Below are 18,780 nucleotides of genomic sequence, written 5' to 3' on the forward strand. Positions count from 1 at the left end.
CGTGCTGGTGTTGAGCTGTGGGAGTCCCACAGCCTCTGTAGGGTGTCTCCCCTGCATCCTTTTAGGCTGGGCCTTGTTTTCATCTCCTTAGACTGTTTTCAGAGTTGTTTGATTTTTTTTTTTTTTTTTTGAGTCATAGGTGGATGCTGAGAGCCACAGCCCAGTAACAAAAAGAAAAAAAAAAAAAAAAAAATGCAACACTACATCTTTAGCTTNGGGTGCTCTGACGGGGGAGAAGCGTGACCTGAAAGGAGGGTGCAGAATCGACACAAGGCAGGGCACTCAGGGAGCATCAAGGAGGGGACAGCTGACAATTCTAAGAAGGTTGTTGGGGTTGGCTTCCGGGATGAGGCATGGGGTGGGACCAAAAGGGACATGGTGGTGAGGAGCCATCTTGTGCTAGGGGACAGGGTGAGGGCAGAACCACACACCATTGGTTGGGGAAGTTCTGGAGGAGGGATTTCTGGTTAGAGGTGTTCCTGGAAGGGCCGCGCGGTGGCGTTCGGCGGGAGTTTGGGCAATAAAGGAGTTCGTGTTTTGAACCTACAAGTGCCTCGTGGCGGCTCGGTTATTTTATGCCCAGCCAGACTGCGGCAGGTGGACACAATGCTTTTATTTTTATTTATTTATTTTTATGTAGTGCCTCACCTGCACTAGGCGAGCGCTCTACCACTGAGCCCCAGCCCAATTGGTTTTCTTTCACATTGTTTTTTGTTAACTTCTAGGAACCTTTGCCCATCTCAAGGTCTTAATATCCTTGTCTGTTCTCTAGGAAGTTTTACAGTGTCAGCATGTATGCTTGGGTCCCTGATTCATTTCAGGGTAAGTTTGCAGATGACATGAGGTGCTGGTTGAATTCACCATTCCCATGTGGATTTCTAATCCTGGCAGTCAAAGTTCTCCCCGCTCGGCCCCTTGGTGATCCATACATGGATGTGTGTGGGTCCACTTTTGGGTTCTCCATTCTCCCTTGATCTCTACGTCCACTCCGAGACCAGTGCCGTACTTGCTGGATCATGTCGTTTTATAGAGTCTCAAAATCAAGTACCGTTGAAGTCATTAGGACTTTTTCTTATTGTGGTAAAAGCACACAAGGTAGAACTTAACCATCTTGGCCCTTTCCAGGGTATAGTAGTGTGACTCTGTGTCCCTCCTGTGCAGCAGGTCTCTGGCACTTGTCATCTTATGAAACTGAAATAGTTGCTGAAGGTGACTCCCTCCTCCCCACCCCGAGCCCTTGGCACCCACTCTTTTGCTGTGGGGCTTAAGAGTGATTGCTTTACATAGCTCACGTAGGTTGAATCCTGAATCCTGCACTGGGATGACGTCCTCAAGATTCATCATATCGGGCCACAGAGAGGCTGGGGGACAGTCTGTTGCGTGCATGTGCCTAAGTGCTCTTCATCGCTGGCCTGCTCCTGGGTGCTGGGCTGCTTCTAGTCTTGACTGCTGGAATGCCACTGCTGCTCATGTGGCATCATGCCTCTCTTGGACATCCTGCTCTGGGTTCATCTGAGTGTGCCCCGGAAGTGGGCGTGGGCATCACAGCTCAGCTCTGCAGTGCATGCCGCTTGCAGTGGCACACCTTGCATGTTCCCACAGCTCTGCCAGGAGTCACAGTTTCTCCACGTGCTCACTGACACACTCTGGTGTTTTTCTGAACGTCATCTGAACAGGCAGGTGAGGACGCCTTGTTATGGTTTTGATGTGCAGGTCGCTGGTGACTGTCGTGTGCAGCACCTCTCTATGTGCTTGTTTGTTATCTTCAGAGAAGGTCTCCTCATGGTTTCCATTGGATGGCCTTTGATTTCCAAGTTCTAGGTATTGTCCGGTGCGGTGACTTGCAAGTGCTGGCTCCTGGCCTTCAGGCTGCCTCTTGCTCTGTAGGTTGCATCCTGCTGCACAGAAGGTGTGAGTTTGGTGTGGCCTCATTTGCCCATTTTGTTGTTAGGAGTGTGTTTTTAATGTTCTGTCTCATTTACCCTGGTTCTTCCTTAGGGTCGATTGAATTTGTGGCCATTTTACCCATCTTCACTTAGTTGAACTATATCTTGCTTTGGTCTCTTTTGTCTCACATTCTTTTCTTGTATCTTTTGTTGCCCTTCTCCTAGACTTGCGTTTTGCTTGAGAGCTGACTCTGAGCTTTTTTCCTCCCAGAAAGAACTTGTGCTTGCTATCCTTCTGGTCCTTGTGTATCTGAAAGTGTCTTCCTTTGCCCTCGTTCTTGAATTAAAATTGGGCTTAGGTTATTCTTGAGCATCCGAGCTCTATTGTTCACTATCAGATACCCTTTGGGCAGGAGCCTGTGAAGGAGCTGTTGGCACTAACAGCCAGGACACCCTAGGACAGCTTGGGGAGAGTTGGCACAACGTGGAAGGTGTCCATCCCTCTTTCCTGGGATTAAGTTGAGGAGGGAAGGCTATGCTCAGGACTGCCCTGGTTCCATGGAGGGGTGGATGTAGGGAGGACACTCGCATGGGAAGCTTGTTTCCTGGCTTGGTAGGTGCACACGTGATGTGATGCGAGTTCTGAGAGCCTCAGTGTGAGTGGGCAGGGCTTCAGCATCCATCCTGGATCCCCGATCTCAGTTGGATACCATAGGCTCCAGGCACCCAGCCAGGGGCGTGAGGGGAGAGGCATGACCTTTCTGCCAGGTTGGGGCCAGCGAGAAAGGTGGAAGTGGGCAGCTCAGGTGGGGGCCTTACTGAAGAGCCTGAGAGATATGGTTGGACATGGCCCTGAGGGCGAAGGGCAGGGAGGTTGAGTCATTCCCTGGGAGGAGTGGCTGCAGGAAGTCCAAGCTGGGTCATTTTGAGGTCAGGGTCAGGATTAGAGGCTGGGCTGCCCAGAGTGATTAGGGCCTAGTTTGGGGCCCAAGACAGCAAGAAGTCAACCGTGAGCATTTGGGACCTGTCATGGCAGTTGGCAGGTCAGTGAATGTCTGTGCTGGGTGTCTGCCTGAGTGGCACAGTGGGCCACTGGCCATGCGGGCTGTGTACTGTTCTCTGAAGGTGTACCAGATCCTGAATTGGTTTCTTTCATCAAAAAACCTGAAAAAAACAAACAAAACAAACAAACAAACAAAAAAAAAAACCAGGTAACTTGGACTGTGACCTTGCAGTATCACTTGCTGGGACTTGATACTGATGAGTGTCAGGGCATTGCCTGTCTCCTTTTTGGATAAAAGTTAAAAATGAACATGCCACGCTTGCAGAACTTGCTTTGCCGTTGGCTCTGTGGGTTGAGCTTCTCTCTCAAAATGTGGGGCTGCTCAGATGTGTTAGTGTCAGATGTGTTAGTGTCAGCTGTGCTCCGATCCAGGGGGTCGGGGAGGGTGCAGGTCTAGCCAGTCCTGTGGAAACCCACTGCTGGGTTTTGTTCCTGTCCCAGTGGGTGTGTCAGGGTGACTCTCTGGCCTCACAGTTGAGACCTGCATACGTCACCTGGCGCGTGCTTGGATCAAGCAGTGGGTGCAGTTTTTAGTTACTTTTTTGGTTTATTTTTATTGAAATATATTTTAATGACTGAATCTGATTATAAAACCTTGGGGTTCTGTTTACTGTGTATGTTGGGATTGACTTCAGTTCATTTTTTAGTGATTCATTGCTACTGTGCTTGGTGAAGGCGTGAGTCCAGGTAAATGGGGAGCAGCCCGCGGTCTTCCCCATAGATGTCTTGCAAGGATGGTTTGGGTGCTGGGGGAGGTGGGAGGGAACGTGCTGGGGGAGCCCTTTAGTGCTCCATGTCCCTGCCTGGTCTGAACCTTGTCTGCCAGTGGGGAGCACCAAGGCCAGTGGAGTTTGCTGGGTCTTGCTTGTTAGTGACGCAGTACTGGTGGCCTTGAGCTGGAGCTCTCCTCTTCAGAGCAGTGGGCTTCCTTCCTGTACTTGGACAAATTCCCAGAGCCTGTCAGGACGTTTGAGCCCGAGTTCTGTCCCACCAACCCCAAGTGCAGCTTTTTTTTTTTTTTTTAAATATTTTTTTTTTTTTTTTATTTTTTAGTTATCGGCGGACACAACATCTTTGTTTGTATGTGGTGCTGGGGATCGAACCCCGGGCCGCACGCATGCCAGGCGAGCGCGCCACCGCTTGAGCCACATCCCCAGCCCCCCAAGTGCAGCTTTTTCCTCTCATGGGCTCTTTATCTTTTCTAGAGGGATCCTGTCGTTTTGCTTTGACCTTATTTCAGACTTTTTATTTTGTAGCAGTGTAGGCTTACACAGAGGAATTGCGGAGAAAACATGGAGAGACCATTGCAGAGTGTGTCTCCTGATGACCATGTCCTGTGTTGCCCTGGTGCCTTGTGCGTCTGACAGGAGCCTCTGTCCGTGGCCCAGGTGTGGCTTGATGCTTTGCCCAATCTGTGTGTGGTATAGGCATGGTGGAGGGGCAGCAGGCAGCTGGGGCTGTCCAGAGGGTGACTGTGGGGAACTGCAGGTGCTGTAGAATCCGTGTTAAGGGTGACTCTGTCTCGTAATCTAATTGCAGAGAGTTCCTTGTGTTGCCATACTAGGTGGTGGTATGGTTGAGTACTAAGATATGTGCTCTGCCTCCCAGGATTCTGCCTCCTGGCAGGACATACCCACATAGAATGGCACATTGGAGAGCTCTACTAGAGAAAAGGGGCCAGGTGCTGGGTTGGTGGGGGCAGAGAGTGCCCGGGGGCCTTGCTTTTATGCTTTTGTTGCTTTCATTCATCGTCAGATACTTGCTAAGAGCCTGCTGTATGCCAGGTACCAGGCTAAATTGCTGTCTGGTGGGACTTCATCATTCACTGGATATAGACTGGAAAGAAAAGCACCCCCCCCACCCTTTTTTGGTAAAGAGGTACTGAATCCTCAGGAGAGGCATCCTTGAAGGCAGGTAGTATGGGGTCCTGAGGGTCCTGCAGAATACTCTGTACAGCTACACTTTCCCTGGGCTGGCCATGCATGAAGAGCAGGGCCTTCAGGGATGGTGCTCTCATGTTCTGCTGCTGCCCTGCTGTGCTGGGAGAGCCCTGCAGCCCCTCACCCTTTGACCAGGCTGGCCTCTCTCCTTTTTGGTATAGTGAGCATGCTGCAGTTTGGTACTTCTCCCCACTCTTTCCCAACTTTGTGAGAAAGCATGAATTCCAGTGTGGTCCAGGAAGTGATTTCAGCTAACATCACTGGGCCTCCCTGAATGGCTGACAGGGCTCATCTGTTGGTGCTTGTGCCAATAAGACATTAGGCATGACCTCCTGAGAATGTATACCCCTAGCATACTGTGCCCACAGTGGTCCCTGATGGCCCCAGGGGATGTCTGGGTAGAGGGCATCTGGCAGCGGGAGGCTGAGTAGGGAGTGGCAGGGCACCAGCACCACAGTAATGGCCTTACCCCCATCCTATGTCCCCACTTTGAGGGAGAAAAGCAGGTCTGGGCAAGTCAGAGGTCAGTCTTCTCCCTGTCTCTGCCATCATCCTGCTGTCCCTGATTGAGGAAGCCAGGCTCTAAGCCAGGGTCATGTCTCCCTCCCTGCACCCCCGCCTTCCTCAGTGGCTTCATTGCAGGGCTTGTTGCCTGCCCGGCACGAGGGCTGGCAGAGCCCCTGACAGTCTTTCCTTCCCCATGGAACGTGCTTGTGATGGCAGACAAAGTTGGATAGACGGTGCACTGAGGTCAGATGGGGCCCTAGCGACAGCATCTACCCCGGGACCCCATTTGGGGCGGAGAAAGGGCATGGTGGCTGGCACCTGATGTTGCTCATGGTGGCAGAGCTGGGAGATGGGAGGGGCAACAGGCAGTAGAGTCTTCGTGACTTAAGGCTGTTTCCTAAATTTTCTATAGGTAATAGGGTTTTTTATAACCGGGATGGTATGAACGTTCCCTTGTGGAGATTATTAAATGTGTGTTTGTAATCTCACACGTGTGGACAGCTTCGTGAGCTGTGTGGACCACTCTTTCTGTACCTCCTTGCCTGTGCCGATGGGCCTCCACAGTGGCCGTTCTGCCTGCCAAGCCCTCTCACTGACTGAGAGGAAAGCTCTATCGCTGTTCTCCTTTTGGGTAGTTTCCTTAGCTGTTTGTTTTTCTATGTGAACTTTGGGACTGTTTTGTCAATATATACTAAAAAACTCTTTGGGCACAGTGGCCCATGCCTGTAATACCAGCAGCTCGGAGGCTGAGGAAGATGGCAAGTTCGAGGCCAGCCTCAGCAACTTAGCAAGACCTTATCTCAAAATACAAAATATAGAGGGCTGGGATGTAGCTCAGTGGTAAACACTCCTGGGTTCCATCACCGGTACTGCCAGAAAAGGGTTTTTGTGGAACACTGGGCTGCATATTGTAGATTCTGGGCAGTGCCTCTTTGTGTTAGACCCCATCCAGGCCCTGCGATGTCCTCCCTCAAAGGGCTTCCACTTTGCTGGGCCTGGTCAAGTTCTGTGTCTCCGAGCTTGCCTCCAGGAGTGCTGGAAAGGAGGCCTGCGTGCTGGGGTATCCCACACCTAGCTAAGATTGGGGCCAGGGATTCTCACTGTCTTTTTTTGTCCAGGTGCCCTATGAAACACTGAATAAACGCTTCCGGGCTGCTCAGAAAAACATCGACCGGGAGACAAGTCACGTCACCATGGTGGTGGCTGAGCTGGAGAAGACCTTAAGTAGCTGCCCAGCTGTGGACTCTGTGGTCAGCCTCCTGGATGGAGTGGTGGAGAAGCTCAGTGTGCTCAAGAGGAAGGTCAGTGTTATTGCCCTCCCAGTGACCTCAGATGTGCTGCCCCCTGTGGTGGCTGGGTGTGCTGCCAGCATCCTGTGGGCAGAGGGGTGAGCTGTGGGAGGAGTGCAGGACACCTGGGCTGAGCAGAGGACTGGGTTGTCTTGGTTGTGGGAGTGTCTCAAGCCCAGGGGTGGGAAGCCAGGCCCGTGGCAGATTGATTGTTTACTTGTAGACTGACCTCAGAACTGCTTGTGGGATTTCTTACTGCTGGGACTAGTAGGCCAGGGTGTTTGGACTATCCTGCCCACTGAAAAAAACACAGAAAGTGAGGTAAGAGTTTTTAGGACATCTTCCTAAAAATGTTGGAGGGTTCCTTAGGCATAGCAACATCACCAGTTCACATTGGAGGCGAGGGGGTCAGAGGTGAAGAGACAGGGAACTGCTACTGCCCTGGGCTAGGAACACAGGCTTGCTGGAGCTGAGCCAGGCCCAAGGCTCTGTACATCAGATGAGGCTGCTGCAGGAGTGGACTCATGATGACAGGACATGGCAGCCCAGGTTCAGAACCGGGGGCTGCGGGCGTGGAGCCATCAGTGCAGCATGAGTGGTCCCAGCCACAGAGCCTTCAGGCTCAGGCCTAGGAAAGCAGGCTCTCTTGGGAGAAGGCTGTCGTTCTGACCGCAGGTCGTCCTTAGAATTAATTTTCCAAGTACAGTGTCCAACACAAAGGCAGCCAGGAGCAGAGGAGCATCATCGATCAGGGACCAGCAGAAACAACAGCAGTGATCTGCACAGGCTTCAGGTGTGGGGCTATCAGATAGAGGGGAAGGGAGCCCGAATCTGCAGGGATCTGAAAGCAAGAGGAGTCATTTGGAGTCTGAAAGAATGGAGTAGATGTCAAGAAAGTAAAAATAGAATAACCAGCTGAGGATGAAGCTCGGTGATCAGCTTTTGCATAGTATGCTCGAGGCCCTGGGTTCCATCCCAACAAAGAAAGACGGGTGGTGTGTGTGTGTGTGTGTGTGTGTGTGTGTGTATACACATACGATGTGTGATGAATGTATATATACACATGTGAATGATGACCAAAATGAAAACTGCAATGTGTTGATAGTCCCGTAGCTGTGAGACAGCTAAAAGAGACTGCTTGGAGATGGTGTAGTGCAGATAGGGAAGAGGAGAGGCATGGAATAGAGGGTAGGTTCCTGGCAGTGGCCAGAGCCAGGGCCGGGAGCATGGTGAGGGCCAAGAGCTGGGGTGCTGAAGCACCCGTCCAGAGTCCTCAACTGCATGCAAAGGAGTAGGCCTGACAGGTAACCCCATGATGAAACCAGAGCTTGAGAAGAATCCCAGCTGTTGCCAGGGAAGGACTGCACCCAGGGCGCAGCAGGCTGGCAGTCTGCTCTCCCAGCATCAGGGAGCCGGAAAGCCCTGTGCCTGCTGAAGGGAGTGACTGGGAGGCCTGGAACCGCGCCATCCAGCGCCCAGGTCCTGGTTGTACTGGGTGCTGGACGTCACACGTGGGGGGGGCAGCTCTGTTGGGCAGTGCAGGTCAAAAGCATTTCCATCCGATATTAATTTTGAACAAAGCTGACTTTAAGAAATAGTATAAAAGTTTTGAAAAGTAACTTGATAATCTCAAAAGGTACAGATCTGCAGCATAGTTTCAGAACATACATATATTCAAAAACAACACAGCTGGAAGAAGTGGTAGACTGTGACCGTCTCTGTCAGTGAGTCCTAGAGGAAGCACAGACTTGCCTCAGGGACAGAGGTTCTGGTTCCTTTTGTTTCTGCCTAGGATCCAATAATGTCCCCAGCTTGGCTTCTGCTTTCCTCCTTGTTTTTTTGGAGCCCTGGGGCATGGTGCTTGCCATCCCCATGGGCAGGCCCCAGCGCCTCCCACCCTGAGCGTGTCTCTGTGTGTGCTCAGGCGGTGGAGTCCATCCAGGCTGAGGATGAGAGCGCCAAGTTGTGCAAGCGCAGGATCGAGCATCTCAAGGAGCACAGCAGTGACCAGCCTGCTGCGGCCAGCATGTGGAAGAGGAAGCGCATGGACCGCATGATGGTGGAGCACCTCCTACGCTGCGGCTATTATAGCACGGCCGTGAAGCTGGCACGCCAGAGTGGCATCGAGGTGGGCTGGGCTGCGTGCTACATCTGCCCACGGGAACACATCTGGCTGGGGAAGCCAGGGTTTGAGAACAGTGACCCTGGGCTTCTTGTTGGCCTGGGTAGTTGAGCACATTCAAATGGGGAGACATGGAAAGGGACTTGGCCCACCTGGTACTTCACTTCCCCACCTTCCTGTCAAGGCCCTTTCCCGTTGCCACATTGTGAGTGCTTTGGGCTTACCTTGAGTGGGGCATGTTTCCCAGGAGTGTGGCTTCACTGGCTCCCATGTTGAGGTGCAGGACAAGTCGCCCCTGCCTGTGAGCACTTTCACACCAGGGGCTTCTGGTAGAAGGATGCATCATGGTGCTGGAGGCCTCCCTGACACTGGCCAGAGGCAGAACCCTGCTACCTCTGCTACCCTCAACTGGTCTTCACAGGTCCATAGGTGCCCGTGGCCAAGGACCCCCTGCTGTCAAGCATCCATCCATGTTGTGGGGTCTACGGCTCTCAGACATAACATGGCATGTGCTCTCCCTGCACTAAATGCCAGCATCCAGAAGCTGTGGAGGCAGGACCCCTGTGCAGGACAGAGCACAGTGAGCCTTCGTGGGCCTGGACCTGGGCCGGGCCTCCCCAGTCCTCTGTCAACCCAGTGACCTCTCCTGGCACCAGCCACACTCTGCCCTCATCTCAGGCCTCCGGGGGCCTTCCTTTCTCTGCCCTTCCATCAGACCTACTGATCCTTTCCTGTGGTACCACTTGGCTCCCACCTGCACCTTTGTGACACCCACCAGAGCATGACAGCCATAGTCTTGGCAGCACCACCCATGGCATGAGACTGGCCACTCCCAGCCCAAGAATGGCCTCGGTGCCATGCCCATCCTGTGCAACTGTCTGCTCAGCAGTGCTCTCTTTACCCTATCTTCATTGGACTGCCCTCTAAGAACAGTGCACTGCATCCTGCTTCTCATGCTCTGCTGCCCACTGCTCCAGCTCTCCCCTCTCTTCCTGAACTCTGAGATTGCTGCGGCCCTGTTCAGGCCTCTTGGATGGCAGCTCCCTAGAACACCCTCCCTGGCTACTTAGGGAGAATGGTGCCATGCTTTGTGCCCTCTCCTAGCTTCTTTGTTGAACTTTCCCGCCTGTATTTGTGTATCTGTCTCGTGGCAGAAGGGAGGGCAGTGTGTGGGCACATGCTGTTAAGTGAGTGGAATGCACGAGGGAGCCCCTGTCCAGTTCTGTGTGGTCTTGGCTTTGCTGTTCTTGGCTGCCCTGTAGGGTGTGGCATTGCCATTGATGCACAGATTGATATGTGCATTAGTGAGCTGCATGAGGTCCCCAGCCAGTAACCAAGGCTGGGCTCCTGGTGCCCTGCAGCCTCATGGTCCAGCCTCAGGTGGCTGTGGGACCTTAGGAGCAGACTTCGTTTCTGTTGGCCAGCTCCCCGAGGCTCCAGTGTGTGTGCCTGATGGCTCCTGCCCTGCCTGGGTCATCCCCCTTTCTGCCTCTTTCTTTCCTTCCACTGGATGCAGTGGATGGGCACCTCTTGTTTACGCTCCAGTCTTGGCAGAGGGGCCACCACGTCCCTGCCCTGGTGCCCAATGGTCCCTTGTGCCTGTCCACCCCCCCCTTGCTGGCTGGCACATCTCCATGTGGGCGGCCACTCAGTGCTCCCAGGTGTTGGCTTTTGTGGCTATGTTTACCTTGGAGTGGCTGGTGCAGTACAAGCTGCAGGCGCCTCCTTTCCCCAAGGGTGCTCTGACGGGGGAGAAGCGTGACCTGAAAGGAGGGTGCAGAATCGACACAAGGCAGGGCACTCAGGGAGCATCAAGGAGGGGACAGCTGACAATTCTAAGAAGGTTGTTGGGGTTGGCTTCCGGGATGAGGCATGGGGTGGGACCAAAAGGGACATGGTGGTGAGGAGCCATCTTGTGCTAGGGGACAGGGTGAGGGCAGAACCACACACCAAGGCCCAGATTCCATGGCTAGAAAGGCTGGGCAGGACCTGGCCTGACCTTACTGTCCAGCTGCTGAGTTTGAATTCATGTTCAGGGCCACATGCCAAGTTCCAGCCCCGCCCTGTCAGGCCTGTGTTCTGCCCACCAGAAGCAGCCCTGGGTTCTGTCTGCATGAGGACAGAAAGGGCCTCTGGCCTCACTGTTCCTAACATGTCAGCCAGCCACACAGCCCCCTTCCTTGCTCCTCCTTCACTCCCGAGCCTGGTGATCAGGATGTAGGGTTATGGGAGCTCATTGGGACCCATATGGCTCCCCCTTAGACTGTGTGAAGTTGGGAATGCTGTCCATGAGGCTTCTGAGGAATGTCTGGGTGTCCCAGGAGTTGCTAAGGACCATGGGATAGGACTTTCTCGTAGTGGGCTCACCTGACTCCACCGTCAGCCTGACTGTGCCTGGTGAGGCCAGAGGAGGGCAAGCACTGGTCAGCATTCTTGAAAGAACTGGCCCCGAGCACCCAGCCGGCACTTGGCACACAGGGCATCATGATGCTGAGCCTATGCACTGGCTTAGTGTTTCTCTTGCTGGTTTTCTTATAAGTAATTGGCTTTAACTTCCACCTTACGCTTCTGAGTATGCATTAGTCACTGTTGATCTTGAAATCAGAAAAGTGCTAGTCTGACTGACTGCTTCTGCCAAAAAGCCTGTGTCTCCCGCTGCCTTTTCCACACGGGCTCTTCATGCTCTGCACAGCCACGCCTTCTGGAAGGAGCTGCCAGCAGCTTTGGGCTCCTCCTTCTACTTCGTTGTGACCATGTGCACAGGAGAGCTGCCCTGGGGTGTGATCCCAGTGGGATACTAGCCACAGGATATGAGCCACTGTGTGGCTTATCCAGGGCCCTAAAGGGATACTCTGCTGGGCATGCTGTTCCTGGTCAACAAGCTGATTATTATTCATGATTTTGCTTAAGTCCTTTCTAGGTATATGAGAAATTCAGCTTTTGAAATTCCCATGCTCTTCATATAGCTTCCCTTTTTTGTGATGTGCACACATCTCCTCATCTCAGTCACCTGATCTTGCTGGTCTTACTTGGTCCCTTCGCTGCTGGGGATCCCTGGCCCTGTGAGAGTCCTCCAGAGCTCAGCACATGTGGCTGTTACTTGGCCCTTCCCAAAGGGCACAGGCTTTGTGAAGGAGGGACGGGAAGCTCTTCAACACCCCAGTTGTACCTTCTGCACAATACCAAATTCCCAAAACACAGCAGGCAGTGAGAGTGGGTGGCTGGGGCTTCAGTCTTCCTGTGAAGGGCTGGGATGGGGTGGAGCTGCGGCTCTTGCCTGTACACCCACCAGGGTCAGGCAAACACCTCAGCATTGTGCAGCTAACCGTCCTGGGCTTCTGCTTGCTGCAGCTGTTGCTGGTGTGTACCTGTGGCCAGGACTGGCTCATCTCATATTTCTGTCTGGGGCTGCAGAGAAACCCCCACATCCTGGGCCCATTCTGGCAGGTGTGCCCTCTGCCTCCCATGCTTGACTCTGTTGCTCTGTCCTGCTGGGGTCTGGGTTTCAGTTCTGCTCAACACAGTAGGGAATGCTGTTTCCGTCTCCTTGATGAGGAGATTCTGGCTATAGAAGGTAGAGTTCTCCATTTTGGACTACACATTGTACTGTGGGGCCATGGGACCACGTAACCTATGCAGCAGACCATGGGGAGGTGCCCTGTGCTGGGGGGGTCATGGCAGGGCTGGTCCTGTGTGGGGGCTGTGGGCGCATACCCTGTGCTGGGGGGCCATGGGAGGGATCCCCTGTGCTGGAGTCTTTGGGGTGTGTACCTTGTGCTGGGGACTGCCCTGGGGCAGGAAAGACGGGTGCTTGTCCATTTGTACCTTGGTGTGCTGGTTGTTGGGTTTCCTGCTGGCCCCTGTCCATAATGACAGGCAGGGACCTGGTCCTCTAACCAGCAGGCGTCTGCCGCTTGTGAGCTTCCCAGTCCTCAGAAGCCTTTCCTGCTCCCTGATGTTGCTCCCTGGGTGTCTACAGGTGTGGTCTGGGGCTGTGCTTTGGCAGGAGGCAGGGTTGGGAGGGCCATGGCTGTATGTCCCTGCTTATGGGTCACAGGTGCAAAAGGGCCCCTGAGCCAGTGTGTTCTGACTCAAGTTGCCCCTTCCCCCAAGGACCTGGTGAACATCGAGATGTTCCTGACGGCCAAAGAAGTAGAGGAGTCCCTGGAGAGGCGGGAAACGGCCACGTGCCTGGCCTGGTGCCATGACAACAAGTCCCGGCTCCGGAAGATGAAGGTGTGCGGGGCTCCCTGGGGCCGCCTGGGTGGGGGTGTGGTGAGGGAAGTTGCACCACCTGCCTTTAACCACACGCCTACCCCTGTCAGTTCTGGTTTGTAAGGTGGGTTATTGGTGTGGGTTTTGGGGTTTGGGTGGTTTTGGGCGCAACCCTGAGGAGTGGCCTCCTGTGTTGGGGTTGGGACATCGTCCTGACATGAGATTCAGGAGGAGTGGGATGTGGAGCTCCGTTGCGTATGCAGCATGTTAGTGGCCGCCTTGCTTGGGAGTCTGGGCAGGCCCATGGGCTCCTGGTGCTCATAGATGCAGAGAGCAAGTTCCCTGGCAGGCTGCAGAGCTCGGGCTGTGATCATATACTGAATACACACTTGGTAGATATAGACTACAGAGGCTGCAAAGCATAAACTGCAGAATTTGAACCTGGCTCACTAAAAGATGCTGTTGTCGTAGGGCTTGCAGAAATGTTTTAACTTTTATTAACAGCCCCCACCTCTGGCAGAAAAACTGTTTGTTTTCTGTTTTCTAAACTGAGTGCTTCTTTAACCCCACCTGGTTGAGCTTGTCGGGGTGCATGTAGTCACCACCGAGAGTGACACTCTCTGCCACTCAGGGCCGCCAAAGTGAGCACGAGGCGAAGACGGGACGAAAGAGTAGAGCCACCAATGGCTCCCCTAAAGAGAGTGAGGATCTTGGTATGGAAACCCTAAAAGGAAAGCCAGACTTGGTATGTAACACTGTGCACCCTGTTCAGCTCCACCCCACTCCCCAGACAGCTCTGCTCAGGGCCCTGCCTACCTGAAAGTTGCTGGTTACTTCTGCTAGCCCTGGCACCTGCCAGACGGCACTGAGAGCATGGCTCTGAGGCTTGTGTGGTCTCCATCCAGCTGTGGGTGGATGTTGCTATAGGCAGGGTCTGAGAGGTGAGGGGCGCTGCAGGTAACTCTGTGTGGGCATGATTCAGTGTCTAGGAGTCTAAGAGGGAACACTGGCCTAGCACTGACCAGGAGTATGTGGGCAGGCACTGCTGCCCCACTGTGAATGCCTGCTAAACAGAGGATGCCCTCCACTTGCACAGGGAGGGGAGGCAAGCAAGGGAGGAACCTCGTCAGAGGCAGGAGAGTCTAGGTGGGTATGAACCTGGAGACCCAGTTCCACTGAGTTGGAAAATAACTTTAAATGAGAGGGTGCCAAGTTCACATCTGTTGAACTGACTTGGACATCCAGACTGCAGGGGACACTGAGGAGCAGAGCATGCTCTGCAGGGCACCCCAGGTCTAGAGAGGCACATGGAAAGGCTGCACGGAGGCCCTAGGCCTGGTGTAGTGTTCACACCCATGTGGCTCCATGGGCTCGTATTGTGCGTGCAGGTCTGGAGACCTTTTTGCTACTGCACGTTTGCACTACCCTGCTAGTAGACTATTTGAAAGTGATCGGGTAGATCAAAGAGTGGTTCTAAATAGGAAATTCAAATTTAAAAGTGTACCTTTTGCAAAGCAGTGACCTGGAGTTTTACCCAAAAAACTGCTTTTGTAAGAGGTCTACAAAGTGACTTCTTTTTTTCAGTCAGAGCCTGCTGATGGCCACCTACTGCAGAATCAGTGGTCATTGAGTAGCCCAGGGAGGCAGGAAGGACCCAGGGAAGGTGGAGCCTCTGTAGGGACCCAGAGTCTAACATTGCAAAAGAGCAGAACGCCCACGGCGCCCTGTGGTGAGCTGCCTTTGTCTAGTGGGTCTGTACCGAACCTGCCACTCTCTGCAGAGCTTGCTCCCTTTTGGGAATCAGGGCATCTTCTGCCTCCAGCCTGGCTGCTCCTCAGTCTGGGTGCAGGGGGAGGAGCGAGGGATGGGGGCAGCCGACCATCTTTGTCCCGCGTCACCTTCTATTCAGAGCTGGTGCAGCTGCTCCTGAATGGTCATGGTGTGTTGCAGTGGGGTCCTGGCAGGGGTCGAACATGCTCTGCAGGTTCAGGCTGGTGGCCCTTGGGACACAGTGTGCAGGCTGAGGAGGCCTAGTGGGGAAGTTCATGACATAGAGGAACTCTGGGCCCCAGGTCCGTGCCATCACGTACTTTGGATGCTGTGGGATCAACGTCCCGTGTGGGTGAGGAGCCCCAGGCACACACACTGACAGTCTCAGGTTCAAGCTACTACTGTTTGTATAGAAAGATCCACCTTTTCCCGAGTTTGAGAATTTACTTATGCCTGCTGGCACTATCCCCAGGCACAAGATTTCCAGCTGAAATAGGATTGATATGGCTGGTTTCAAAGCAGCTTTGAGTTTCCATGCTGGCTGTCCCCACTGTGGACTCTGTACCATCCCCCAGTCACTGTGGTGCCTCTAGGCAGACACCTTCGGACCTCACCCCCAACCTTCTTCCCCAACCCTTCCCACCTCTGGGCATAGCGCCAACCCAGACCTCTCTCATGGCCTCAGCAAATCCTGGGGCTTCTGCCCTTTGCAGGAACCACCCTTCCGCCATCTCCACCTGACCCTGGCTGACGTGGGCGGTAAGGTCATAGCAGGAGCCTCGGCTTCTGTAGGTATGGCACCTCCTGTTCCAGGCGGGACCTTTGCGCTGGCTCACACTTCTTGCTTGGGACACTTTCCTGCATCTGGCCCTGCACCTGTGCATCTTTGCTCAGGTGTTCCTTGTAGCCCATCCAGCACCCACTTGTTCTCTCATTGTCTCCTCCTGCCTAGTGTTAGAGCCTCTTGACATTGGCTTGTCTAAATTTTTCCAGAATAGCCTTTGCCACAGACTGGAAGTGCACTGAGTCTCAGGCTTGGGGGCAATAGGAGAAGATATCGCATGGGGGGAAGAAGGCTTGGGGGTACTCGAGTGCACAAGGTCATTGAGGACACATGGGAACCGGAAAACTCCTCTGCCCTTTGTGGAATGGACGGGTTCCGTGTGGGACTGCGAGCCTTTCCCCCACACCCAGTGAGCTGGTAATGGTTCCTGGCTGCTGCCCACCTTCGTGACAGCTTTTCATGTGAGTCCATTGGGCAACTTGGTCCACACCCACTGCTCCTGCCCACCCGGCACCCCCATGCCAGGCTCCTGGGTGCCTCTTGGTGCCATGGACCCCCCCAGGGGAAACATGGCTCCACTCCCACTGAGGCTATGTTGGGTGGCCCAGGCTTATGGGCTTGCAGTGCTGTGTGGACCCTGCTGGGAAGTGTCTGTCACAGGGTGAATGAAGCAGCCTCTTTGGCTGCAGCCCTGCCTCTCCGGCCAGTCAGAGGGCCTGCTGGGGATGGGATGCCTGAGCACTTTCCCCAGATGCCTGGTGCTGCACTGGCGCTGGCGCCGGCACCGGCACCGGCACCGGCACTGATACCGGCACCGGCACCGGCACTCCGCTGTCTTAACTTAGCGTCTCTTCTTTGCCCTCAGAGCTGCCTGGAGTTCAGCCTCAGGATCCAGGAGTTCATCGAGCTCGTTCGGCAGAACAAGCGCCTAGATGCTGTAAGGTAGGACTTCAGGCTGCTCCCAGCTTCTCATGTGAGGGCTGCCATGTCCCCTTGCCCCATCCTCACAGTCTGGGTGCTAGAGGAGGATGCATGGTGACAGTGGGTCTTGTAGTGTGGTGGCCTGTGGTGTCATGACCGTCTACATGAACCTGTGGTCAGGGCTCTGGGCTCCTATCTTCCCACTTGGAAAGTGCCACAAGCTGCTGGCAGCAGGAATGCCCTGACAGGATTGGGCCACCATCAGTTGAGAGTTCATTAGTCTGGGTTGTTCCATACATGGCCATCTGCGAGACGACTGGCAGCAAGAAGAGCACCTTAGGGCTTTCTGTGGGCACAGCTGGGCTTCTTTGTCCCATCTTTGGCTCAAAGACTAAGGGAACCTTGGCTGACTACCTACACAGCCTCACCTGGCAGTCAGGGATGAGGATGGTGTTTTTGCTTATCCTTGGTCAGACGCGAGTGCCCACAGGGAGGTGGCTGAGTGCCAGTTCCCCTTCCTTGCCCCAGACCCGCTCGTCTTCTGTCAGCAGCCTCATGATGTCCTCCTGGCGCCTGAGCTGGGTGCTGTTGGCCAGTGTGTGCTGTGCTGGGGACAGAGGCAGTGGCTGGTCCTTAGTCACCAGGCTTTTCTCACTCTAGCTTTGCTGAGGCTCCTGCCCACTTAAGCCTGGATCTCTGAGCCGGGAGGGCAGCACATGGGTGGAGCAGCTGAGCTAGGGACTGCAGCAAGAGGAGCTGCTGCTGAGCCTGTGCTAAGGGGCACCTGACACACATCTGACTAGCAGGAGAGTTGCCAGGTATAGGTATAGTAGGAAACCCCTGCCTGTGATAGCTGAGGATTGGCGGTGGCCTGTGTCCACCTTGAGTCCTATGGGTGGGTGGCAGTGAGCCATCCCCAGGGCCTCGTTGGGCAAGAACAGAACAGGTGTCGTAGGTCCCATAGAGGGCAGGCTGCCTTGAATCCACATGCCAGTCTCGCTGGCTCCCAGTGCCCATGCCGGGTAGCCGGTGGTAGGACAGGAGAGCCTGGTCTTTATTCCTTTTCTGTCCACCGCCAGGCCCACTGAAGGGGAGCCCAGCCACAGCGGTGGGCCTGGGAGTGGTGCTGTATCCCCTCTGCATCCATAGCCCTTGTGCAGTTGGGTCAGCCGGCCTGCTGCTCTGAGGTACTCATATGGTCTGGGGGCAGTGATGGGGCCAGCTGTGGGGGCAGTCCACACACTCACCCATCCTGCCCCTTTTGGCCCTCGTGCCCACAGGATGGCATCTGCCCAGCCATGCGTGGCCTGGCCTGCTTCCCTCTTAGGGCCTCAGCCACCACATCAGCCCTGGAGTCAGAACCGGGCCCTCTGTGCTCTCATCACGTACCACTGAGGGCCCTTGAAGAGCATGGCCTGCACTGGGCACCCCTCAGGTTCAGGCAGGTGGCAGTGGGGTGGGAGAAGCTCTTAAAGCCTCATGACTTCTGGGGGCAGGGCCCTATCTGCAACAGGCAGGTGGGTCCCACTCCTAGGCAGTGCAGGTGCATAGGCAGCGGATGTGGCCCTGGAGTGTGGGTCCTGCTGCAGGGGAATGGGCATCGGCCGTCCTGAGCTCCTGCTCTGTGCCTGGCTGAGGGCAAGCACCTGATGGGTGACCACCAGGCAGCTATGGCCTGAGAGTGTCCTCCATGGACACCTGGGATGTCAGCTGTGTGAGCAGATAAAGAAAGCTCTCTTTAGGAGTGATACTGCAGGAGCCTTTGTGGGTGGGAGGGCAGGCAAGTGTGCCAGGTAGGGCTGAGGGGGAAGAGAAGGGAGCCTCAGGGCCGGCTTTTCAGAAGGTCTGGCCAGGGTGGTTGGAGGTGGCAGACAGGTACCGACAGGACCTGGGCAGGGTGAGGGTGGATGGGTTTGGCTGAACTTGGAGGGACAGGGTATGAAGTTGAGACTGGATGCATAGGAATGTGAAGCCGGGGCATGTCTTGCTGAGGATCCGAACTGGGCCCTAGTGCTGGACAAGGTGAAGAACTGCGTTCTCCATGCCGTCCTGCAAGCCCAGCCCTGGATGAGGGTGTGGCTTACCTGGGACTATCCCCTGGAGCAGGGGAAGGTCGGGGTCCTGTCATCTGGCCTATTGCCTGTTAATCTTAGGGGGGGGGGGGCTGCTGGACCAGGCCATGGACCTCTCTGGCTGCTGCCTTGGGCATTGCTAAATGTGGAAGCGTGAGCTTCTGGTGGCTAACTTCTAACATTCTTATTTTTTTTTTTTTTTTTTTTTTTT

The 18,780-nt window shown here is 54.5% G+C and overlaps 1 protein-coding gene across 6 annotated transcripts in view; it reads left to right on the top strand.

The window, feature by feature from the left end:
- The window catches only part of Maea (macrophage erythroblast attacher, E3 ubiquitin ligase), a 37,822-nt gene that overhangs the window by 12,388 nt on the left and 6,654 nt on the right, over positions 1-18,780 (top strand). The window contains exons 1-7 of one of the 6 annotated variants that reach the window (XR_007340942.1): positions 6,515-6,697; positions 8,610-8,813; positions 12,921-13,043; positions 13,654-13,767; positions 14,607-15,584; positions 15,786-16,037; positions 16,442-16,518. Coding sequence is in view for 5 of the 6 variants with exons in the window: in XM_015481863.2 (XP_015337349.1) it covers positions 6,590-6,697; positions 8,610-8,813; positions 12,921-13,043; positions 13,654-13,767; positions 14,607-15,056 (999 nt within the window). In the remaining variant the exon portion in view is untranslated. Of the gene's footprint in view, positions 1-1,056; positions 1,064-4,314; positions 4,338-6,509; positions 6,698-8,609; positions 8,814-12,920; positions 13,044-13,653; positions 13,768-14,606; positions 15,650-15,785; positions 16,038-16,441; positions 16,519-18,780 lie in introns of those variants that run through there. The other 5 variants (XM_048784020.1, XM_015481864.2, XM_048784021.1 and 2 more) reach the window with 5 other exon arrangements.

Source organism: Marmota marmota, unplaced genomic scaffold (assembly GCF_001458135.2).
Source record: "Marmota marmota marmota unplaced genomic scaffold, marMar, whole genome shotgun sequence".
In the NCBI taxonomy this organism is placed as follows: domain Eukaryota; kingdom Metazoa; phylum Chordata; class Mammalia; order Rodentia; family Sciuridae; genus Marmota; species Marmota marmota.